Consider the following 24,916-nt stretch of genomic DNA (forward strand, 5'->3'; position numbering starts at 1 on the left):
ACATCATCTTCTGGAAGCTGTCCCCCATCCATCTCTATCCTCACTGGATGTCCCCTCGCCCCAGCCAAGTGCCCCTCTAGCACCCTCCGTTCTCTCTCTCACACACCATGTTGTATCAATATTACCTTTTTTCAACTACTATTTCCCGAACTACCCTGTGAACTCTTAGAAGGCAGAGATGGCATCTTATCCCTTGTAGTCTTCTCATTAGAGTGCCTGGTATCTAGTTGATGCTAAATATTTATTTGACCGAATGAAATGCCAAATTTATCCAAAGATATTTAGATTTACCTCCTGATAAGTGTTTATATTTTGTTCTGTTAAGCAAGATTAACTATGACCTGGGGCAAATATTCTAGGAAATGTATACAGAAGAAAAAGGTCTGGGCTTCCTTGAATTCCCTCAGCTGTTCCTCATGCTTGCTGAGTGTCTCTTGTTGGAAGGTAACTTTTGTGAGTACCAATTCTACTAGCTCTGAACATGGCTTCAGTGCTTTCATTGGGAGTTCTTCCTCCAAAATAAGCATTCCATTTAAAATTTTCTGAGTAAAGGGTACAATTTTTCTGGTATGAGAGCTGTTGGTTGACTTAGCTACATTAATTTGTGGCTTTTTGGCATGATCTCATTTTATCCTCTTGAAATAAGTGTCTCTTCTGGTGTAGCCTGGGATTGAAGAAGGTCACACTCTTAGGAGTGGCATTTTTGACTGGAAAGGAGGAGTAATCAGAGAAGGAGTTTGGACTTACTAGTATTCCAAAAGCTTGTTCCATGGATACCAAGAAAACTCTTCTTAGAATACTGGCCAGCAGTTGGCAGGCCCCAAAATTCAGAACAATCTAGAATTCCTGGAATTACTATGGATCTGAAAAACAGCAACTTAGTCTGTAAAAGATCTAAAACAGTCTCATTTCCCCCAAGTTCTTAGAAATTAGAATGGCTTAGATCATTGGAATAAGAGCCTCATGGATGGACAGAGAAACTCAGATCCCTCAGTATGTATAAAAATTCAAAGTACTTCTAGTCAGATCTAAAGAGGTTAAATCAAAATTAGACAAGCTCCTTCAACTATGTAAAGGATTCTATGATTTGTAGGGATATCTGGCAGCAAGGTGGCATTTCTGCTTCTAAATAAAAGATTTCTGAAAATTAAAAAAAATTAAACCAGTACATACACATATAAGGAATCAAAAGAAATTTATATTTTGAAGAAATTTGATTTTTATGATTAAAGTTAATACATTTTATATATTATAAAAATATTTTAGCATATTTTTTAGACTTTCTTGTTGGGCAACAAAATAGCTCAGGGGAAAAAAAAAGTAGTTCTTATATTTTTGTTTTCAGCCTGTTCTTCAGAATAGCACTTCAGTTGTTTCCTGAAAAGTAAAAACATACAAATACATATTTTAAAAGTAGTAGTAACATAGAGTATGATTCAAAATGTTTTTAAATTTTAACTTGTCTAACTAGTATAGTTAATAGGGCAAAAGTAGTAGGTGAAAATTAGTATTTTAAAGTTTATCAATTTAATATTAGAATCAATAATGTATTCTTTTTGTGGAACAGTGGAAAGAGAGTAGTGGTGCTTATACACAGTATTTTTCACACTCCATTTTTATCCTTTTATTTAATGGAACTTCATGACTCTTTTAAAAGTAAAATATTATTATTAATTTGGAATGCAAAGTTATATTTAAAAACCAGCATTTCATTTCATTAATGGTTGCTAACGTCTGAATGTATCCCCCTCAAATTCATTTGTGAAAACCTGATGTGATGGTATTTGGAGGTGGAGTCTTTGGGAGGTGCTTAAGTCATGAGGGTGGAGCCCTCATGATGAATGAGTTTAGTGCCCTAATAAAAGAGACACCATGGAACTCCCTCACCCCTTCTGCCATGTAAGGATACAGCCAGAACAGACTTCCAGCCTTCAAAATTGTGAGAGATAAATTTCTGCTGTTTATAAGCCACCCAGTCTGTGGTATTTTGTTATAGCGCCTTGAATGGACCAAGACCAAGGGGTTTTAAATCATCTTATGACTTAATTGAAGAATGAAAGATTATTTAGTAGCAAAGAAGAAGCTGTTGATTAACATTTTTATCTGGAAAAAAATTCTAAAAAAATGCCAGGAACAATATCATTTACTAATTGAGGTAGGATAGGAAGAAGCTAGGGAAAGAGTTTTATTCCTTCTGCATTAGCTGCTGGGCCGGTAGAATGTAAACATGAAGATGCTCGTGCTACTTTGCCAGGAGGGATGATGGTGTTGGTGGAGAGCCTACCTGGGAGTGGATCTACTACCAAAGTGAATGAAGCCAAGAGATGGGAGGGACACAGCTTCTGGAAGACATCATTTGAGTCCTTGGGTCTAATGGAGGCAGAAATTAGACTACTTCTGGACTTCTCAGTTAAGTGAGTTCACGTTACTGCCCAAGCCAATTCGAACTAAGCTCCTGCCCCTCGTAACTGAAAAAGAGTCCTGACATTACCTGCACTTCTCATTCCTCACATTCCTCTGTGCCACCAGGTAAAGTGAGTAACATTTCCTGGAGGTTATTACTTTCTCACTGGCTGAGACCATGTCTTCGAGTCCACAGTGATACCATGCACAAGTGTGGTGCGCTGTCTTTATTAAGTAACCATTTCCTGGTAGCTCAGTATGTGGAGACATTCATGACATAAAAAACGAACTGCGCTTACCTAGATTTATGTTCAAAGTCAAAACTGCAGCCATAAATATTTCCAAGAGCAACACTCTTCCCATCAGACAGCTAATCGCTGTAGTCATTGTCTGGGCAGCGGTGCCCACAGTGGATGCTCCGCTGCTGCTGCTACTGCTGCCGCTGCTGCTGCCACTGCTGATGCCACCGCCTCCCCCGCCACTGCTGCCGCCGCTAGAGACAGACTGCGCTGGGAGGCTGAAAGCCCTGGATTCCACCCGAGCAGCATTGTCCAGAATAAATTCAATCTTATAATTTTTCCCTAGGAAAAAAAAATCATCGTGGTGTTTGACTTCCTTTTGTTGATTTTCATACACTTCCAATTGGGTTTTCATTGACTTATAATAAGGTATGATTCCTAACACAGTATTTTTGAAACTGAGTCAAATGAATTAGTGTGAGTATAAACAAGTGTAGAGAGGGTCTCTGAGTTTGAAGAGTTCAATCTTCCCATCAGCTATGGGCAGGGGCACTCTGGCGAGATTTTCTTTCTGTAGCATCAGTGCCCAGGAGAGAGGCTGTTTGAAATGAGGGACAATAGGGACTGGAGGTGAAAGTGCTGAACCTCTGCTTCATCCCTATGGACTTGACCGAAACTGGAGAAGCCTCAGCCTCACTTGGGGGAGGTGGGGATGAATGCTGGACTTTTAAGAGTTGAAAAAATAGTACAACAAACACCCATATGTCCTCCACTTAGTTCAGCATTTTTTAACTGTTTCCCACATTTGCTTTAAGTCAGATGATACTTTTTGTTGCAAAACTGTGACCCTTTCCACTTACCCCAGGTACACAAGCTTGAAGAAACACTTGTTAGGTCTTTTTAGAGAGTGAAACATAAAAAAAAAATTTCATCCAAATGTTTTTTAATTCACATGTTAAGTCTTCCCACAGTTTTGAATATGAGATCAATATATTTTTCCTTGACATAATTTATTCTGGGACTACTGTTATCATTATTAAGTGTTTACCACACAGAATATAGACCTTGAAGTTTTACTTCCTTTTTTTCTATTTTTTTTTTAAATCATTTCTGTTTTCATTCTTCCTTTCTTTTTTAAGGAGAGAATTTAATTAGGTCTTGACCACATTGTGTTTTCATAAACAACAATGTGTTATATAACCTTCAAGATGATCAGCCATTGTTCTATAGACTTCTATTCCTGTTAAAATTCACGACAATAGTGCATTTGTCGTTCCTTTTTTTTCACTTTGAAAAACTGAATTTTTGTGGCAGGTGTATTTTTTTCTTAGTGATTTTTATGTGTAAAGAAATTAAGTTTTTATTGTTTCTCCTGAAGAACTATGAGGAAGCCCACGCTAGCCTTGTGGAGAGGCTACTCCTTGGAGAACTGAAGAATCCAGACAAAAACCGGAATCGAGACCTTAGGGCTATAACTCCAATGAAGCCAACCCAACAGAAACTGCAGACATCAAGGAGCAGAGATGAGCCATCTTTGCCCAAATTCCTGACCCGCACTATTGTGAGCAAATGAAAAGGCTGTTGTTTAAGCCGTCAAATTTTGGGCTGACTTGTTATGCAGTAATAGAAACTGAAATAAGCACTAAATATTATATAGGCTGCTAGGTCAACATGTTTCAAATATTCATCAGTAAGACTATTTTTACCCAGGTTACTCAAAGATGGAGTCTCAGCTGATTACTCTCTTCTTCTTCTATCCTTTTCTCACCTACTGTTTACTTCCCTATTTTCTGTGTTAGAAACCACAGCCCATAGCCAGGTGGCCCTGCTTTGCTCTTTAGAACGCTACAAGTAGAAGAGTGCATGCCGCCATGCTGTCGGACTACAGTCTGATCTGCAAGGGGTTTCCCACAGTGCAGTAACTGTGGGCTATACTAGAAAGAGTTACAGGAAAGATGCTTTGTTAATTTTCTCAGATGTGCTTTAAAATTGTTAATCTACAAACTGCCTAACTGACCTAAAGATAATGAAGAGATGACTATACTTGACCTTCCTTAATGTCCACAACCAGGGAACTGAGGCCCTACACTTGGTGAAGAGAGAGAGAGGGAGAGAGAGAGAGAGAGAGAGAGAGAGAGAGAGAGAGAGAGAGAAAGAAATTAGGAGCAGCAGCTCTTTCTCTATAGCAGGTCAGATAGACACTCCAAGGGAGGCTTTGAACTCTGAAAGACAATTTACTGTATAAAAGGAGAGTGCTATTTTGTTATCATGACAAAATGCCCAAACCTAGATCATTGCTTCAGCGCTCCAGTGACCTGGTTACTTTGGATCATTGCTATTTGGAAGTGGTACTTTGAAGACTTTGGTCCCTAGGTCAGGTCTTTGCCACTGGCCACTTCTTGAGTCCACCTTCCTGGGGTGGTGGACAACCTGCTCTGCAGGCAGGGCTCTTGCAGGTGCCTCATTTCCCAGTCCTACCACCATTTAGGCTGACTGTTCAAGAATTTGGCTCTGCCCTTAACCAGCAAGCATATGGGATACTCGGGGTTCTTGTCCAAGAGCACAATGTTGAGCACATTGCCATTTGTTCCTCATCAAACACAAGGTTGAGATATTGCTGCCTAGTAGGCAGACCAGATTGTCTAGTGTAGGTCATTATCAAAGCACGAGGAAACAAAAAATAAGGAAAAGATTCTTCTGGAATGATTTTAGTTGTTGATATTTAGTGATTATGAAAAACATCAGATGACTATTAGAATTATTTTACTTATTGTACTCTTTATTTTTACTTTTATTCTCTGTGTGTGTGTGTGTGTGTGAGTGTGTGTGTGTGTGTATTTTTGAAATAACAGTGGTAAGAGTGCTTTTCAGAAGTTAGGCTTTATAGGTCTTAAAAGGGTCCCAGATTGAGGTAAACAGATTAATGGAGGTCTGTCTCAAGTATAAGCCATTTATCCATTTCATTGTTTTAGGTACTTTATAATCTATCACCAATAGGATCTGTTTTTGGACATACCATTTTGGCCTCAGAAGAAAGGTTTTTACTAACTGGAGTTATACCATCAACTCAAACAGAGATAATATAAGAAACATCACTGTGGAAGTTATGACTGTATTTACTGTAACAATGTTGAAGATATAACTTAGTAAAGATTCATTGGATATGCTTTATGAGAACCTTTATTCTGATCTCAGAGCAACTCCTGCACAAGGTATTAAAATTATGTGATCCTATCTTATCATTTCTTTAATTTGAAAATCTGTTAATTGCTTATATTATAAATGTAATAATACATATTTAGTGAAAATTAGGCAAATGTGCAAATGGATAAAAATATGAATCATGAGATAATTTTGATGCATATCCTCTCAAATTGCCTGTTTAAATTTCTTCCATTGCTTATTTTAATTTCTAGTTTGTTTTGCATATTAAATATATTTTTGTAAGCTAGACTAAATGTTTTCTGAAAAGTCAGAGTATAGGGTTCTGATTTCTATAATTTATTGAACAGCATATTATAGAATGCTTTGTTCAATTATAATATATGTGAGGATCCAAAATAGTATGCTCACCTGTTCTAAGAAGAGTAAGGTCCGTGTAGTTGGCCCAACAGCTGCTAAATGGAATTGTTGTATTTCCACCAAGACCACTGATTTGGTTATTGTTGGAGTCCTTTAGTATGGCCTTCAAAGTCAATGAAGTAATCCCAACTGATACACAATTACCCTAAAGAAAAAAAACCTAAATGTAGAGAATTCTAATTTGCCCTGTCCCATGCTTTTTAAAAAAAGATATGTGAAACTTTATCTTTAAAAATGCCTCATTACAAATTTAAAATCAGTAGAAGTATTTTTTTCTACACAAAGAATTCACAAATATGGGCACTGGAGCAAATTCATGGAAAAGAAATATTTTTAAAATAGTACTAGACAATATCCATACATATCAGTCTGATAGTGCAATCCTCAGGTAGGCAGAGTACCAGGATTAGTGAAGTTGGCTCACCCTCCCGAATTTATAGCTTAATTCTTCCACCTAAATGAAGCTTTGAGTTATAACTTACGTCTGGATCTACTGCCTTTACTGAAGGCTGCTGAGAAAGAGGCTGTCCCAGCTGCGCTGCCACTGGTTGACTGATCACTGAGAGCGAGGACACAACGGCCACATGATGAACAAGAAATGCAAACCTTTCAACTGGTTGGGCAGTCACCTGTGAATGGTCATGAGTGATGGAGTGATTTTCACACAATAAACTGCATTCAGTAGCAAAATCATTTTAACCAAGCTAAGTATAATATTCATTTTTATTTTAAAATGTTAATATGTGCAAATATTATTATAATATCTCCTCTAGATCAAATTCATGAAGCATTGTTGTAAATATTCAAGGCAAAGCACATTTTATTCCAATAAATAATTTTTAGAAGACAGGCTCCTTTTTATCCTACTTTATCATTTTAGTGATACCATATAAAATATCCAATAATAAATTAGACATGCCCTCTAAATTAGTCTTGAAATAGAAAAAAAATTGAAATAATAAATTAGCAACAATGTTTTAAGTAGCTAAAGTGCATTTTTCTAGTTGTATTTTCTTACCTTAATCCATTCAGAATCACTTGAGCTAGGAATGGGATTGATAAGTGACATGGAAGAGACATTAAATCCAAGGGTACTACTGGTTTTTCCTAAAATTACAGCTTGTCCAAGAGAAGCAGCAACTTCTTGGAGTTCAGATAATTGCATCTGACCTATGAGGAAACAGTGTTATGACACAAGGATTATAAGGAAGTGGAATTGTGAGAACACATGACAGTTTTTCACTTGAGTTTTTGTTTGTGCTGCTCCATCCACATTATAGAATTCTATAGCTTCCTAACTGTACATAAGCTTAACATGACAGTCATATTAACGAAGGTAGGAAACTGAAAAGCTCAGTAGAGTATATTTTAAAGCTGGAATTAAAGAAAAAACAAAGGTAGATAAAATAGATATAAGAAAAATGAATAAAAGCATAATGGGAAAATGTGTCTCAATTTTATATTTTCCCATGTCATCCTTTGTTTAGAAGTGGAGCACTATCATGCATGTCTTTCATCACTTACCATTTTTTAAAAAAAGAGTGTCATTTTGGAATGAAAGAATAAAATTCATAGTATGCATATTAATAAGTTGCTACATTTATTAAATTACTAACAAAGGGTTACTTTTTCTGGACATTGATGATTTTCAAGGTTAATTTGAACTCTGGGTAGTTACTATACTCTTTTTCTAGCTTGGCAGGTCCTCTTAAATCGACTGTCTCGATAATGCTCCTTATGAAGTGGCACCTCTATTCGTTGTATTTCTTTAGTCAGGAACATTTGCTTCTTCTACTTCACCTGTCACCTCTCCTTCACACCATCTCATCAGTTACCAATTTCTAAATCTCTCTGTCCCACTGTCAGTATCCCAGTGAAAGCCATCATCCGTGGACTCACTAGAAGAGCTTTAAACTGGCTTTCCTGTATCTATTCTCTCCCCCTTCCACTCCACTCTATACACTCCACTGTATTTGATCTTTTAAAAAACAACTGTCACCGAGATAACGTTTTGGTGTCCTGTGGGCCTCGCCAACCCCTTGTTCCTAGACATCCAGCATCTTCCGCATCCAGAGTCCTGCCTGGAGGATTCTGACCACTGAGTTTCTTCCATTAAGACTCGGGAAGGAGGCCATGTCCTAGGCCAGCAGGTTTACATTTGAAAATCACAGTCTTAGGGAATTTTAGTTCCTATCAATTTAAAAGGTCTCTTGTGGTTGACTCAGACTCTTCTAGACAAATGCTCAGTCTATGGATTCCCCCCTTCCCCCCACTTCCTCTGTGTATTCTTCTCCAAGACAGCCTCCCAGGAAGGCAGGTTCATGTGACCTAACGGTAGCAGTACAAGGGCGCTTCATGCCCGTACACTACTATTGCCACTTGCCCTCACTGGATTTTGGTATGGAGTGGCAGGTCTGACCTGGTCTGCCCTGTTAACAGATACTCTGACCATTTGTCATGTGAAGGCGTCCATTTTTGTAGACTGCCACCTGGAAACCAAAGACCTTAACTTGAGGTCATTCTTGACCTCAGGTCTCTGCTTATCCAGAGGTCCCTCAGTACTTAAGGACCCTTTTTTAGGAAACCTGGCAATGTCTGGGTATCCCAACACTATGTGAAGGCCATGGGAGCCAGGGGGCTGCTATTGCACATCTTTTTGCCATTTCCCAGTATTTTTCTATAATGTTGCTCCATGACAAGTTGTAGGCCTTCCTTGAGTCTTAAAACCTGTATCCCAGCAAAGGTCTGGGAAAAATGCCATTGGTCTGTCTCTCCCTCTACCCCATGTCCAGGTCTTAGACCATTTTTACCTAACTAGATAAATCTGACTAACAAGGTAAAACTGCTTTAAGGGGATAGAGGTTGGGAGGGGTTGTGTGTGAGGAAATTTAGATCACATATAGAAAATACATCATAGTTTCTTTGGATATTTGAGTGGCTAGTATGCTAAATATTGGACCCCAATACATGTAAGGGCTAACCAGGATTTCTAAGAGTCGGTGAGCAATCTGTATATGAACCATGGACCCACTACAACTCCTAGGTTAAATTAATAGACTCTCTTGGGTCCAAAGCCATGACCCTGTCAACACAGGAATTATAGGGCTGGTGAAGGGAAGTAACCTATGACAGGTCAGAGAACATCATGAGGGAACTGGTTATAATGCAAGCCTGTGCTTCCAGTTTTCTTCAACAAAGAGAGTTGATCAGCACCTCCCTCTACTCATGCAAACCTTTCCACAGGCTTATCCCCACAAGGGAAGAACCTCTTGGCTGCCTAACTGGTGGTATTCCAGAATGGCAATGTGGCTCACTTAGAGTCAAAACAAACCTGCTGGGGAAATGAGTGATGACCCCTAGTGGCAGAAGGTGAGATCTTCACCCACTACACAGGATTACCCATAAAAAAATAGCAGGTTGGGAATTAGCCCCTGGGGATTAGCAGCAGGAGGCCAGGAAGGTTCAGTGGCCTCTAGAGAGGCTTGTGCAGAGCAGAGAAGACCATTCATCTTGTAGCAGAGACTATTAAGTCCAGGGGGCAGCGTGAGGGCCTGAGGTCACGAAGGCCCCCTTGGGATTCAGATACCAACTTAAACAGACTGAACAGATGGAGAGGAAGAACACCTGAAGACTGAACATTTACCCACCCAGATGCCCAAAAGGAGTCACTCTAAGGAAATAATTTAAAGCAGCAAAGACACCTGTTACGGGACAGTTGAGCTTATTTTTATCTGATACCTAGAAAATGAGGGTCTGGAGAGTGAGGGACGGCCAAAGGGGTGATGGCTGGTGAGGAACAGAGAAAGGGGTGATGGTTGGTGAGGCTGATTAGAGTAGCATAGGAATAAAGATAGAACATATACTTGCATATTTGCACTTGTTGGGTCAATCTGTGACTTTGCTATGGAAATCTATTTTACCACTCCACTTCTCTTTCCTTAGGAGAACATCCACAGTCTTTCTTCAGCTTATGAATAGGAGAGCTCCTTTTGGTTTCCCACTATCTCCTACTGCTCAACCTCATCTCCAGCAGCTTGCCTTTCCTGCCTCCTTCCACTGCAGACCTCTTGGACCTTTCCAATTCTTCTAAAGCATCAAACTTTCAGCAACTACTCCTCAGCCTTGAACGTTCCCACCCCCCTATTTTCATGTTTAATCTCTCAGCTGTAAGGCCACTTCTCAGATCTTTTATATTAGGTGAAATCCTTTGGTTGAATTTGTTAATTGCTACAATAATAAAATCGAGGCTCAAATTCCTTCATAATTCCAAAGTAGGTTAGGATTATAGGAGTAGGGCAAGAAAAGGGGTCTCTAAGGCCCTCACAGGGTTCAGGATGTAGGGTTGGTGGGATTTCCTGAGGTCATGCTTACCAGGCCTTGATAAGGTTACTTGTGGGTGTGGATTTGGTAACTGCATTGCAGGTCAATCTGTGACTTTGCTAAGGAAATCTATTTCACCACTGCACTACTCTTTCCTTAGGAGAACATCCACAGTCCTTCTTCAGCTTATGAATAGGAGAGCTCCTTTTGGTTTCCCACTATCTCCTACTGCTCAACCTCATCTCCAGCAGCTTGCCTTTCCTGCCTCCTTCCACTGCAGACCTCTTGGACCTTTCCAATTCTTCTAAAGCATCAAACTTTCAGCAACTACTCCTCAGCCTTGAACGTTCCCACCCCCCTATTTTCATGTTTAATCTCTCAGCTGTAAGGCCACTTCTCAGATCTTTTATATTAGGTGAAATCCTTTGGTTGAATTTGTTAATTGCTACAATAATAAAATAGAGGCTCAAATTCCTTCATAATTCCAAATTAAGTTGGGATTACAGGAGTAGGGCAGGAAAAGGGGTCTCTAGGCCCTCACAGGGTTCAGGATGTAGGGTTGGTGGGATTTCCTGAGGTCATGCTTACCAGGCCTTGATAAGGTTACTTGTGGGTGTGGATTTGGTAACTGCATTGCTCTATCTCAAAGGTCAACTACTCGTACCTGCGGTGTCATTGGTTATGAACTGAGGGGGCGGATCTCCAATCTCCAGTTGAACCGTGAGTCCCATGGATCTCTTCTTGCGCACACTGTCCCCTCCTATTACTTTGCTGATACGGATTTTGTCACTTGGTATCTTTAGGAACAAGGCAAGATTCCTAACTAGATTATGAGAGCTATAAAAGTCCTCTTCTGTTACAGCAGGTATTTGGAAAGAAACAAAAATGACTGCGGTGGTGTGGATTTCAACAGGCATGGTTCCTTTAACCAAAAGGTAAAGCATCTGGTAGGTTCTATCAAAGTAGTTTTCACCAAGGACACTGGAATTCAGGTTAGGAAGGAATTGCTCTATGAAGGAAAAAAGCCAAAACAGCATGGTTATGCATATTCATATGATCACAATTACCATGTAATATTTAATATTTGTTTAAATTTATGAAATTCCAAAAAGTTCACCATTATCATTCTTTCATAAGAAAGTATGCATCTTAAAAACACATATAGAACTAACAAGCAAAATTAAAGTCAATCTTTTAAATAATACCGATTTTAATCATTATATGTTAAATTTTTAACAAAGTTTTAAAAATTTATTAAAAACAATTAATTTAGAAAACAATAATCATTGGTTCATTAAATTTACTTTAAAAATACTATAGACACAGTATAAATGAGAAATAAAATCTAATTATGAACCCAGGACCTTGTATTATAATACTATTTACATGTCCAGAATTTTAAAGCCTTGACCAAAGGCATTTGATAATTTCAAAAATGTAAATTTAACTTTAGTAGCCATCTAGTTTGTGCAGTGCTATATACCAAATCTTGAGGAACATTTTTAATTCAGTGCTTCTATTTTTACCAAGAAAAATATTATATAATACAAATGAAATATACATCAAAACATCCCAGAAGGCCCTGACCGATTTGGCTCAGTGGATAGAGCGTCGGCCTGCAGACTAAAAGGTCCCAGGTTTGATTCCGGTCAAGGGCATGTACCTTGGTTGCAGGCACATCCCCAGTAGTGGGTGTGCAGGAGGCAGCTGATCGATGTTTCTCTCTCATCGATGTTTCTAACTATCCCTCTCTGTAAAAAAATCAATAAAATATATTTAAAAAAACCAAAAACATCCCAGAAGGATCTTACGTGAAATAGGTTTACATTTCAGCCTGGCAAATATTTGGTTAATGCAAAACAAATTCTACCAGGGAAGCAAATTTTGTAAAAGTGATTGGGATTATTATATACATTAAAAATGAATGAACATACAGGGGTGTGAAAAAGTAGGTTAACAGCTGTTAGTACACAAAACAGTTTCTTCTTATATTATTATTTATTAATTATTGTATTATACTCCATGCAAACAATTGTAAACCTACTTTTTGCCAACCCCTGTATATACTATTTTATGGCACAGTGTCAATAGTAATAATGTTTAAGAGGTAATATATCTACTAAAATGTATTAAGCCCTGACAAAAGGTTGAATTGTATAATAGTACTGCCATAAGAGGTGCAGATTTTTACCACATTTCATAGTGAGGCTTACTAAGAAAAAGAAATGAAAATGTTATAAAGAAGAGGGTATTTCTTATGAAAGTAATAGACATTCATAACAATGGCACTAAGGAGCCATTTCATTGTTACTATATATTTATTTAATACCTACTAGGATAAATTCTAGATGCAATTTGGTTTAAACATTCTGTGAATTTGAAGTATGTGCTTTTGTATTATAATCAATCTACTGTTACATATACCATTTATCCTAGGTAACTATCTCATGTCTTCAAAAAAATATGTACAGGTTCCTAATACAGGGAGATTATTTTACATTCCAAGTGCCAAAGCAAAATGTTCATTTAAAAGCAATGTCGTTTCCGGGGTGGGAAGGTGGGGAAGCGGGGAGAGGTACGGGGGAGACCCATAAGAGGGCAGTGGTTGTTTCTTAGCCCTTCAGCACCTATATAACCAATTCCTTATATTAAATTCTGCCTGTTGGGATATTTTCCACTTTCCTGACTTGAACAATAGATACTTGGTACAAAAAGTATAGTTTGAAAAAACTGTTAAAATTTATAAAAATTAAGCTGTAAATATATATAATGATTTGTATGTAAAAATGATAACACTGCCCTAACCGGTTTGGCACAGTGGATAGAGCATTGGCCTGCGGACTCAAGGGTCCCGGGTTTGATTCCGGTCAAGGGCATGTACCTTGGTTGCAGGCACATCCCCAGTAGTGGGTAAAAAATCAATAAAATATATTTTTAAAAAATGATAACACTGGCTTCCTTAGCATATAAGGAGGTAAGAGAGCATAATTTAAGTGCACAGGTTCTAGAGCTATTCTGTGAGTCCTTGCTCTGCCCTTACTGGCTGTGATATTGTTATGGACTGAGTTGTGTCCCCCTCCCCCCACAGATTCATGTGTTAGATCCCTAACCCCCAATGTGAGGGTATTTGGAGATGTGGCCTTTGAGAGGTAATTCGGTTTGGATGAGGTCATGTGGGTGGGGACTTCACAATGGATCAGTGCCCTTATAAGAAGAGATAACAGACAGCTTGCATGCTTTCACACATTCTCTCTCTGCCTGTGAGGACAGTGAGAAGGAGGCCATCTGCAGGCCAGGAAGAAAGCTGTCCCCAACCTGATCATATTGGCACCTTGACCTAGTACCAGCAGCATCCAGAACTGTGATAAAATAACATTTTTTAAGCCACCAGGTTTATGGTATTTTGTTAGGCAGCTTGAGCTAAGACAGAGACCTTGGCAAATTACTTTACCTCCTTGTGTCTCAGTTTACTCATCTGTGCCTACTTCATAGGGTTATTATTAGGATATAGTAACACTATGTCTCTGGAAACATTAGTGATTCATATAATTAGTAGAAATTGGACTTGCTCCATAGACAGTAATGAATATGGTTGTCCATTCATACTCTCATGTCAGCTTATATTATGATCCAAAGCAGACATTTATGTGATTGTTAGCAAAGATAACGGCACATATAACAATGATAATAAATTAGCACATGTGGAATGGAATGTATTGACTTTATTGGTATCGGATTAACAAAAAGACTTCAGTGAGCAGAGATAAATCCTGGTTTTGCAAATGTTAGTTAAATGGGTTAAGTTTAGCCTCTCCATATATTTCATTTAAGTGCAGTTTAGTTTATTACATATACTTCATGGTGTTTAGGTTGATGTTATACTAACTTTCTTGGCAATATTGTCAATTAATTTAGGTTCTGAACTCTGTGAACTAGAAGTAAAGCAGAGATAGGATAAAAATTCTAAGCAAGTTTTCTTCTGTACATAGGAATAACTAAACTGAATGTGTAGAATGTAAATGTTCTTAGGGGGCTAAGGAATGTCCATTGTACATCAAAAAATTAATATCTGCATGTTGCAGATAGCTAAGACTTCCATCAGGACTGATCTTTTAGGACATTCATGTTATAAATTAACACATCTTAGTATTTGGTGGCTAAAAACTATTTTATCTTGCATTCATCAATGGCGAAGGAACTAAAGATATTAATGAAATATCAACAAAGAATTTTACATGTAATTACATATATATAATGTGTACTGTATTTTTCTGAGTAAATACCTGTGTGTAGATGTCTATTAAATTCACAGTGTTTCTGTTGGGGGTTCCATACTGTATCTTTGGGGCAGACCAATGCATTGTTCACATAGACATCCAAACGCTGCGGTGTGGAAAAAAAAATTCCTACCAGAACAGCCTGTTAAAAATGAACACATTTTTACATCTTAAAAGAACAATGAAACAAAATATTTAAAATATTAGCACTTAAAAAATAAATGTCCTTGAACCGTATCTACTTTCTGCAAAAAATTAAAACTAAATTTTATGGACTTAGGATAAATATTGAGCTAAAATTATTAAAGGGACTTACATTCAACCATTTATAGAGATGTTACAACTTAATTGATAATTCTCAGTAGAAAAGTGTAATGTAAGAAAGAAATTATTTGAGGAGAATCTCTAAATTAAAGAAAGGGCCTCTTTAAAAGCTAACAGAGTTCAATACACACTTTCCACTCCAGGGGCAGAAGAAATGGGGAATTTAGCAGTACGCTGTATAATGCAAACTTGGCAGTACTCTGTATAATGTAATCACACAAAATTAGCTACTTAATGTTGAAAAAAATACTTATCTCTGAGACAAACATGGTAGTAAAACTAATAAAAATTAGCTCTAGCCCAGCGGTTCTCAACCTGTGGGTCGAGACCCCTTTGGCGGTCGAACGACCCTTTCACAGGGGTCGCCTAAGACCATCCTGCATATCAGATATTACATTATGATTCATAACAGTAGCAACATTACAGTTATGAAGTAGCAACGAAAATAATTTTATGGTTGGGTCACAACATGAGGAACTGTATTTAAAGGGCCAGAAGGTTGAGAACCACTGCTCTAGCCTGTTTGGCTCAGTGGATAGAATGTTGGTCCACAGACTGAAGGGTCTCGGGTTTGATTTTGGTCAGGGGCACATACCTTCGTTGCAGGCTGTATCCCAGGCCCTGGTTGGGGCATGTGTGGAGGCAACCAATCGATGTGTCTCTCTCACATTGATCTTTCTCACTCTCTGTATCTCCCTCTCCCTCAACTCTCTAAAAATCGATGGAAAAATATCCTCCAGTTAAGATTAAAAATTAAAAAAGACTAATAAAAATCAGCCCAAACAACTCTCCTCTTTGATTCAATTTTGTTCATTTTTTTCCATGTTTATATTCCCCAAATCTCATGCTGTCAAATGTAATCATAAAGTAAGAAGACTGGCTTCTGCAGGACAGGAAGGAAAATCTTTTGAAATGTCTACAGAGGCTCAGAATGTTCACTGTCACCATACTTCGTAGTTGCATTCCTAACTAAAAATATTCTCTTTTATTCAAAAATTGAATGTCTATCTGAGCCAGGCATTATTCTAGGAGCATTCAAAAGTCCCTTCCCTGTTTAACTTTACATTGTAGAGTGAGGAAACAGAGAATAATTAATAGAAATAATAAAAAGCAAAGTATCAAACAGGTTAGAAAGTGATAAGTGCTATGGAGAAAAAGAAAAGTGCTATGTAGATCAGAGTGTAAGTAACGGGTAGAGCCTAGAGGAAGGGTAATCGGGGTAGGCCCCCTTTGGCGGTCGAACGACCCTTTCACAGGGGTCGCTTAAGACCATCCTGCATATCAGATATTTACATTACGATTCATAACAGTAGCAACATTACAGTTATGGAGTAGCAACGATAGAGCTACTAGTATATATAGTAGCAAAGATAGAGCAGGAGGAGGAGTTGGGAGGCAACATGAGGAACTGTATTTAAAGCCCCTGTGAGGACTCTGACTCTTGGGCAAAGACCAACTCTCTGTATCTCCCTCTCCCTCAACTCTCTAAAAATCGATGGAAAAATATCCTCCAGTTAAGATTAAAAATTAAAAAAGACTAATAAAAATCAGCCCAAACAACTCTCCTCTTTGATTCAATTTTGTTCATTTTTTTCCATGTTTATATTCCCCAAATCTCATGCTGTCAAATGTAATCATAAAGTAAGAAGACTGGCTTCTGCAGGACAGGAAGGAAAATCTTTTGAAATGTCTACAGAGGCTCAGAATGTTCACTGTCACCATACTTCGTAGTTGCATTCCTAACTAAAAATATTCTCTTTTATTCAAAAATTGAATGTCTATCTGAGCCAGGCATTATTCTAGGAGCATTCAAAAGTCCCTTCCCTGTTTAACTTTACATTGTAGAGTGAGGAAACAGAGAATAATTAATAGAAATAATAAAAAGCAAAGTATCAAACAGGTTAGAAAGTGATAAGTGCTATGGAGAAAAAGAAAAGTGCTATGTAGATCAGAGTGTAAGTAACGGGTAGAGCCTAGAGGAAGGGTAATCGGGGTAGGCTTATGGAGCGAATGGGAGTTGAGGAGATGGGGGAGTTAGCCACCTGGGGTAGAATGTTGGAGGCAGACTCAACATCTGAACACAGGCCCTGGTGGTAGCATGTCTGGTGTGTTGAGGACAGCAAGGAAGCCCAGTGTGGCTGGAGGAGTAAAATAAGAAGGGGAGAGCTAAGGGGGAGATTCTCATACGGTTTTGTAAGCCCCTGTGAGGACTCTGACTCTTGGGCAAAGACCAATAGGGAAATTATTGTAGGTTTGGGGCAGAGGAATGATATAACTGGCTTACATTTTGAGAGTCCCTCTGTGGTTACTGAGGTGAGAATAGACAGAAGAGGGGCAAAGATGGAGCAGGAGGAGGAGTTGGGAGGCAATCGCCTTCATCCAAGGAAGAGATAATGTTGGCTCAAACTGGATGGTAGCAGTGGAGATGGTGAGAAGTGCTCAGATTCTGGAGATTAGGGAGGGAGACTCAACTGGTTTTGCAGATGGATTGGATGAGGAATGTGAGAGAAAGAGAAGAATCAAGAATAGATTCCAGGTTTTATCTTGAGCAACCGAAAAACTGTGATTGCTGTCACCTGAGAAGGGGTGGGTGTCTCCTTTCATTACTCCTCTCTCTGCTTCATCTCATCAGTATCCTTTCTTCACATTCCTAATACTCTTAGATGTTCACGTCTCATATTCTTAGAAAAAAATCTAAATTATGAGACTACTGCTTAACCTCAAACTCTTTCCCACTGACATAGTATATATAAGTTTAATCACCTCAGCTGAATTGTTTATAGGAAAGATCTGACATTAATGATGATATTTTAGATAATGTGCTATGATCCTAAAGTCCAAAGGTGTATTTCTGACACATATAAATAATAACAGCATGGAAGAATAAATATGCAATTCCAGTGACCATTTTGGATGTGCACTATTTTTTATGTAAAAATTCAGGTTTCCTTCCTAATCACACAAATCATAGGCCCTAGTGTCATGCCTCATATGAATCAAGTGCATATTGGGGAGAGGTGTTTGGTATTCTTATGTGCTCTCAGGCTGATGAAACTATCTGGGCTAACAGTATTCTTGGTAGTACCCTGATGATCCTTGAAAAGAAGCTATGGCTGACGATGTTCAAGAGAACAGGGGAGGAGATAAAGTCCTTAGCAGATAGAAATATAAGCAAGTAATTAACACCAATAACTCTTAAGCAATTATTTCCATCTTGCCTTACCTTGTCGTGCTTCACGTTAAGCAACATCAGTCGAAGATTCTGAGGACTAGTGCCAGTGAAGTAAACTTCATAAGATTTGTTCAGAGCCACAATGCTGTGAAACAGGGACAGTCTTCTCTGGCAGGAGTATCCGGCACACCAACCATGATCCTGTGGGCCTAAATCCAGAGAAAATGAAATTCATGTTTCCTATGATGAATGTCATTAGTGCAAAGTGTGACAAGTAATTGCACTAAAAATAAATGGCAGTGATGAAGTTCAACATTTACATCCTTTATCCTTCCACCCTTCTATCCAGAGATCTAAGCTATTTCTCACACCTTGGCTTAAATAGGAAGGCAGGGAAGCAACTCCTCTCACTTACCATAATTTTACACTGCCCAAGTGAAGACGGGCAAACTAATGTATTGAGGATTTGTACTAGAAAGTCAATGAAGAAATACTAGATTTGCATGGTTCTCTACTTTAATAATCATATTTAAGCTCAGGCCACATAGTAAGGAAGAAAATGCTTCATCCTTTCTCCTACCTATCAAATGTGAGTTTGGGTGGGGAACCAACTTTCTCAGACTCTGCTGAGAAATATGCTGTAACGGAGTTAAGTTGTTAAAAATAGAGCCTGAACTGTAACTAGAAACAGGTATATTTCTATGTCTGAACCATTGATTCATTAACTCTTTCTTATACTCATTTGTTCATCAGTTAATTTGTAAATTCAACAAACTCTTAAGTATGTTTTTTATTGTCTTTGCCCTCCACTGTTATTTTAATATATTTTTGTTAAAGAGTGTGATTATAGGTAGTACTGGAAGGTCAACATCATTAATGAACTGAAGCAATCTGAGAAATGACACTCCAATAAACTCTCTAGAAAGCCAAAGACAGTGGATGCTTCTCTACCTGAATCTAGACCAGTGATGGCGAACCTTTTTAGCTCGGTGTGTGACACTCCAATAAACTCTCTAGAAAGCCAAAAGACAGTGGATGCTTCTCTAACTGAATCTAGACCTCTCTAGAACAGGTATACCATGACTTTTGTAGCCAACTTCTCTATTTCACTTCAGTTTTACAGTGGCTCGGATAAACATTGAGTGAGGTATGGAATGATGAATTTTCTTCATGTATTTATTCATTAGCGTTGCTCAATTTCCTGGCTTACTTGAACTTATCATAAATATTTATAACTGGACTTCAATCAAATTTTAATTGACATGCGTGTCATAGATTCGCCATCACTGATCTAGACCTTTCTAGAACAGATACACCATGACTTTTGTAGCCAACTTCTCTATTTCACTTCAGTTTTACAGTGGCTCGGATAAACATTGAGTGAGGTATGGAATGATGAATTTTCTTCATGTATTTATTCATTAGCGTTGCTCAATTTCCTGGCTTACTTGAACTTATCATAAATATTTATAACTGACTTCAATCAAATTTTAAATCAATATAAACTTCTGCAACTCAAGCAGAACATAAACTTTCCCTTAGCATCCAAAATATAAATCCTACCTTTAAATAAACATTCTTTGTGGGGTTTTAAACAAACAGAAATAAATTTCTACATATAAAATGAAAAATTTAGAGTGACAAAAGCCACCTAGTCCAGCATATCTCAAGTTTCATTTCAGAAATGAAAACAAAACACATCATTTCAAGATTAAGTCTTCTAAGGATTCATGAAAATAAAAAATGAGTAGGCTGAGAATATTTGTTCTCAAGTATTCCAAATAATATATTATTGTTAGGGGCAGAAATAGAATAGTGGGGACTAGCTATAGTTGTAAGAAATATTAGTCATGCTCTGTTAACTAGGATTGTTCTGTTCTGATTAGAGAAAGCACATTCTAACCTGGCTGAGAGTTGTACACCCTGGGACATGGGAGTTGTTAACCTTAGAATGTAGTCCATTCTCCTTTTCTAAGAACTGCCTATCATCATGAAAAGATTAATGACCTTGTTGCTGAAACAATCTAGTCCCGGAGGTCCCTGTCCTTTGCAACCCTCACCCAGCCTGCAATGCCTGTAACCTTGCCCACTTTCCCAGGCCTGTAATTCCTACTTCCCTGTGTAATCTTTGTCCTACCCAATATAAGCAGCTGGCTTATGGGGAGGGGTAGAGCAGATTTTCATGAATGACCTGCTGCTCTCCCATACTGCTGGCATTATTAGAATAAACACTCATATATAATTCAACCTTGTCTCTGCTTAATTGGCTCAAGTAGTGACAGGCAGCCCGGACCCATTGGTTGTTCAGATTCATTATCGTTTTTTTAATTTATGAGAGGCAAACTGTCATTTTGGAGACACTCAGGCCAACTTTTTCTTAAAAATATTTATGTTATAAGTATGAAGATCACTCAACAAATAACTTTCCTCTCTTTCTTCTTCTAGTGTTCAATTTCGAATCACTGCTCTGGCTTTCTAATACGGGAAACTGCTGAAGAGTCAAGTATCTCTCTTATACATAGATCTTTCTTACAAATGGGAGGCACAGATGTTTGCTAGTTTTATGTGATAATAATTTATGAGCTGTCTCTATGCACGCACTAAATAGTGAACGCTTTGAGTAATCCTAGTTTGTTGACATTGAACACCTACCATTAATGAGATCTACATAACCACTGCTCACTATAGCCACAGGTGAGAGTCTTCGAGTTTCGGTGTCAGAATCCAGGCTTTCAATGACCATCATTGCATATTCCATCCCAAAGCACCGATAGCTCTGCCATTCTGGAATGTATCTACAGGTTGAATCTCTAATAATTCCTAGAAACACAGGTATATACATTTTAGCAATGAAAAGAAATCTCTTCGTAAAAGTATCCACATACTATCTTTTTCTTGTTATGTAACATTACTAAGTAGGAAATACAGTATTGGTTGAGTACAGCAGCCATTAAAAAGAAAAGATATATCTTGTTTCACAAGTTTGAGAACTAACAGAATAATATCCAACAAACCTTTATAAGGTGCTTTCTCAGTGATAGGAATTCTACTTCCATTTGGGAATGTGAGCATAACCTTTGGAATTCTGTAGTCTCCGATTCCAAATTGGCTATTTCCATTCCATTCATATTCTGATTGAGGTATCACTGAACCAGAATTCCCCAGAAAGGAGCCATCCAAATCTCTGAGAAAAGATTTTCTTTTGGCATCACAAACCATGTCTACACAATCAGATGGATTCACCTTCCTGTGGAGAAAAGGTCAAATGTATGAATACTTAGATTTAGTATCCCTCCCTATTTCTAGGGAGCATTTGAGTATACTTGAGTATTTGATAAGAGAGTATCCAAAAAATTTGATTGATTGAATCTTATCTTTTCAGACAGGATTTAAAGTAGGACCCAGTAGCATATGTAATGTGCATTGTAGTGAGATCTGTTTTCCATTGCGTTGATTTGGTCTATTATGAATTCATTAACATTTCAAAAGGACAAGTTATACCTGTGGGATATAAAATTAGAATTCCATTTTGTTGTTTCATATTTTCTTGAATAATAAATTTCATATTTGTGAATAGCTCACAATATACTAACATTACTGTTCAGGACATAAAAAATTCCTGTGTTGGCAGGGAAGTCTTTATTATTTTTTCTTTCCTTCTCTCTTTTTTAATGGGTCTTTAAATATTATAAAAGTATTATATGCTTACTATGAAATCATCTAGGTACTTGGTAAAAATTCAGTCCCCTTCACCTTCTTATCTTAAGCTCTTAGAATCATCACAAACTGCAGATTTAGTATTTATTCTCATAGACTTTTGCCTATGTAAATGCAAACAGATGTACTTGAATTATGGTTTTTATGCTGCACATTTTAGTAAGCATTCTGTAGACACCCAAACTGTAAGAGATGAAATACTAACAACTCACAATGCAGTTCAACCAGGGATGGTATTCTGCTTTCATCTTGGGCCACCTGGAGTGTGGATTGTTAATTGGTTATAATAAAATAGCTGCTCAATTTGCAATGTACTATACATTGTTTTGTAAACAAGTCCGTGGGTAGGTGCCTAGTGGCACTCATACTACAGCTTGGGGCTCTCTCTGATTTCAGCTTCCAAAGGAACAGGCTGAGATGTGGACTTTTGTTCAAGTTAGTTATTGAGGGAATCCTCTCAAAGGGAAGGAGAGCAGCCATAGAGAAAAGCTGTGGGGCTATCATCAAAACAAAATCAGATGAAGTCAAACTATTTATGAAACATTGCATTTCTCTGAAGAGCTGTCTGACAGCATTTTTCCTTGTCTTTTCCTTATGCTGAAAATGGACAAAGATCTCTAATAGAAAATTTCTTACCTCCACTGCTGCCTTACACCTAAATTCCTAGTCTGCACCTCTTATGAACAGTAGCAATTATTGACTATATTCTTTTAAGACTTAGAATGGAGGTGGTTCAGCTTCTACAAATATTCTGACACCACCTGACCTTTGCGACTGAAAAATCACTGCTCTAAGTTTCCAAATACTATCCAGTTGGTTAGAGCATCATCCCAATACACTAAGGTTGTGGGTTTAATCTCTGATTAGGGCACATACAAGAAGCAACCAATGAATGCATAAAATAAGTGGAACAATAAATTGATGTTTTCTCTCTGTTCCCCTCTCTCTAAAAAATCAATTAAATAAATATAATGCATGGAAAAAACAGTATAAGAGAATATACATATATTCAACTTAACTGAAAACACAGATGCATTAATCTTAATTTTCATAATGCTGATAAAAAAAACACAGTTACTTTAACATAGCAACTTTCCCAGCTCTATGAAGAGAGGAAGAAAACTGGGTTTTCATATATTTTACCTTATATCAGGCCTATGTATAAATATTTTTGCTTTTTCAATAGTGTCAACCAGCTGTATGTTCTTCACATGGATTGGATGCTGTAAATCCTCATTTAAAGGGTTAGTAATGAATATCACATTAGTTTCACCTGAACAAACATTCTTGAATCCAACAAATGTTGAACCTGAAATGGAAATAATAGAAAAATAATTACTTTCTATAGAGGAAGTGGTACAGTTGCATTTCGTGTACATTCCAGCAGACACATAATTTAATACTACCTTGAACATGAAGGTCTTACCTTATGTGGAAGATTAATCCACCACCATATGTGGTAGATTGTTGTCTCCCTATATCAACACCACTGAGTAGTCATTTCCATATTTCTCTGCTCTTGGCCATGTAACTTGTTTTGGCCAATGGGACAAGGGCAATTGTGGTATTAGCAGATCTGAAAAGTGCTTGCATGTTAGGGCTCACTCTCCTTGTGCTCTAGGGAACTCTGTGAGTTTTATCATGTTAATAAGCCTAGCTCAATCAGCCTCATTACTCCATTCTTGAAATGGACTCTGATTTATTTTCTTGTCATATTGAGCAGATTCATATACACATTCATTTAAATCATTTTTTTACTAACAATGAAACATGATTAGTTATACTCTATGTACTCTTTATAGCACTTAATTGAGATGTGTCAAGGACTATGTGTAAACTTGCCTGAAACTTCCAAAAGGCCACTGATGGCGTTGTAACTCATGATCCCCGCGTGAGGCTTCCGGGGTGCCATGTTATGTGCTGAAGCAAAGGTGGGCCAGCAAATCCCGCTTCTCCCTCCTTTCATAGAAAGAAGGCAGTTGATGAAATTTGAAAGTGCACTCATATGAACACCAAAATTAAAATTCCTAATTTTCTACCTGATGGAGGTCTAGAACTCCGATGGGCAGCAGAAAGTTCGATATTGGGATCATCATTTGTTAGGAGATCAGAGCAATTGAATTCAGGGCTACTTCCAACAATTAATGAGCTCTGTGAAAAAATTCAAACAATACAGCTTTAATAATAGCTACTGCTAAGAGAAAACACAATAATTGGTAATACTGAATTGCACTGTTGCAAAATACAATCTATACGTTTCAGAAATGGATCATTAAACCCAGATGAAAAAGGTGTGATTTCTTCCCAGAGTGGAATGACTCAAAGTGGCAAAGGGAAGATGGATATGTAGACAATTATATATAATGACATGTTCTGTTTCTAGATATACATTATGTCCAGGAAACAATAGGAACAAGAAGAGGAGGGAGTGACTTAAGCTACCTAAGCTGCTTCAGGAAAAAATTCATAGAAGGAATGAAAATGTAACTAACTGGGGCAAAGTTAGCAGGTGATAATCAGGAAGAGGTGAGGGGCCCTGGCCGGTTTGGCTCAGTGAATAGAGCGTGGGCCTGTGGATTGAAGGGTCTCGGGTTCAATTCCAGTCAAGGGCCCATACCTCGGTTGCAGGCTCCTCCCCCCACCACCTGGGGGCGCATGCAGGAGGCAACCAATCAATGTGTTTCTCTTACATTGATATTTCTGTCTTTCCCTCTCTCTAAAAATCAATGGAAAAATATTCTCAGGTGAGGATAAAAAAAAAAGAAGAAGAAGAGGTGAAGGAACTGGGGAGCAAAGGGAAGTATGGAAAGCTTCCTAGGAGAAGACAATGAGAGCAAAGGTGGGAGGTTTGGGCTAGCTGGGGTAGAAGTCAAGGAGGTTAT

At 37.9% G+C, this 24,916-nt stretch overlaps 1 protein-coding gene across 1 annotated transcript in view; it reads right to left on the bottom strand.

Annotated features, from left to right (window-relative positions):
• Window positions 1-1,697: 1,697 nt before the first annotated feature.
• The window catches only part of PKHD1L1 (polycystic kidney and hepatic disease 1 (autosomal recessive)-like 1), a gene marked incomplete at its 5' end in the record, with an annotated part of 151,153 nt that continues 127,934 nt past the window's right edge, over window positions 1,698-24,916 (bottom strand). The window contains 12 exon segments of the mRNA XM_014541975.1: window positions 1,698-2,984; window positions 6,216-6,369; window positions 6,707-6,853; window positions 7,243-7,394; window positions 11,209-11,553; window positions 14,828-14,963; window positions 18,369-18,526; window positions 20,970-21,137; window positions 21,332-21,564; window positions 23,178-23,343; window positions 23,877-23,993; window positions 24,074-24,185. Coding sequence (XP_014397461.1) covers window positions 2,674-2,984; window positions 6,216-6,369; window positions 6,707-6,853; window positions 7,243-7,394; window positions 11,209-11,553; window positions 14,828-14,963; window positions 18,369-18,526; window positions 20,970-21,137; window positions 21,332-21,564; window positions 23,178-23,343; window positions 23,877-23,993; window positions 24,074-24,185 — 2,199 coding nt within the window.

The sequence above is a fragment of the Myotis brandtii genome, unplaced genomic scaffold, assembly GCF_000412655.1.
Source record: "Myotis brandtii unplaced genomic scaffold, ASM41265v1 scaffold285, whole genome shotgun sequence".
Classification (NCBI taxonomy): Eukaryota; Metazoa; Chordata; class Mammalia; order Chiroptera; family Vespertilionidae; genus Myotis; species Myotis brandtii.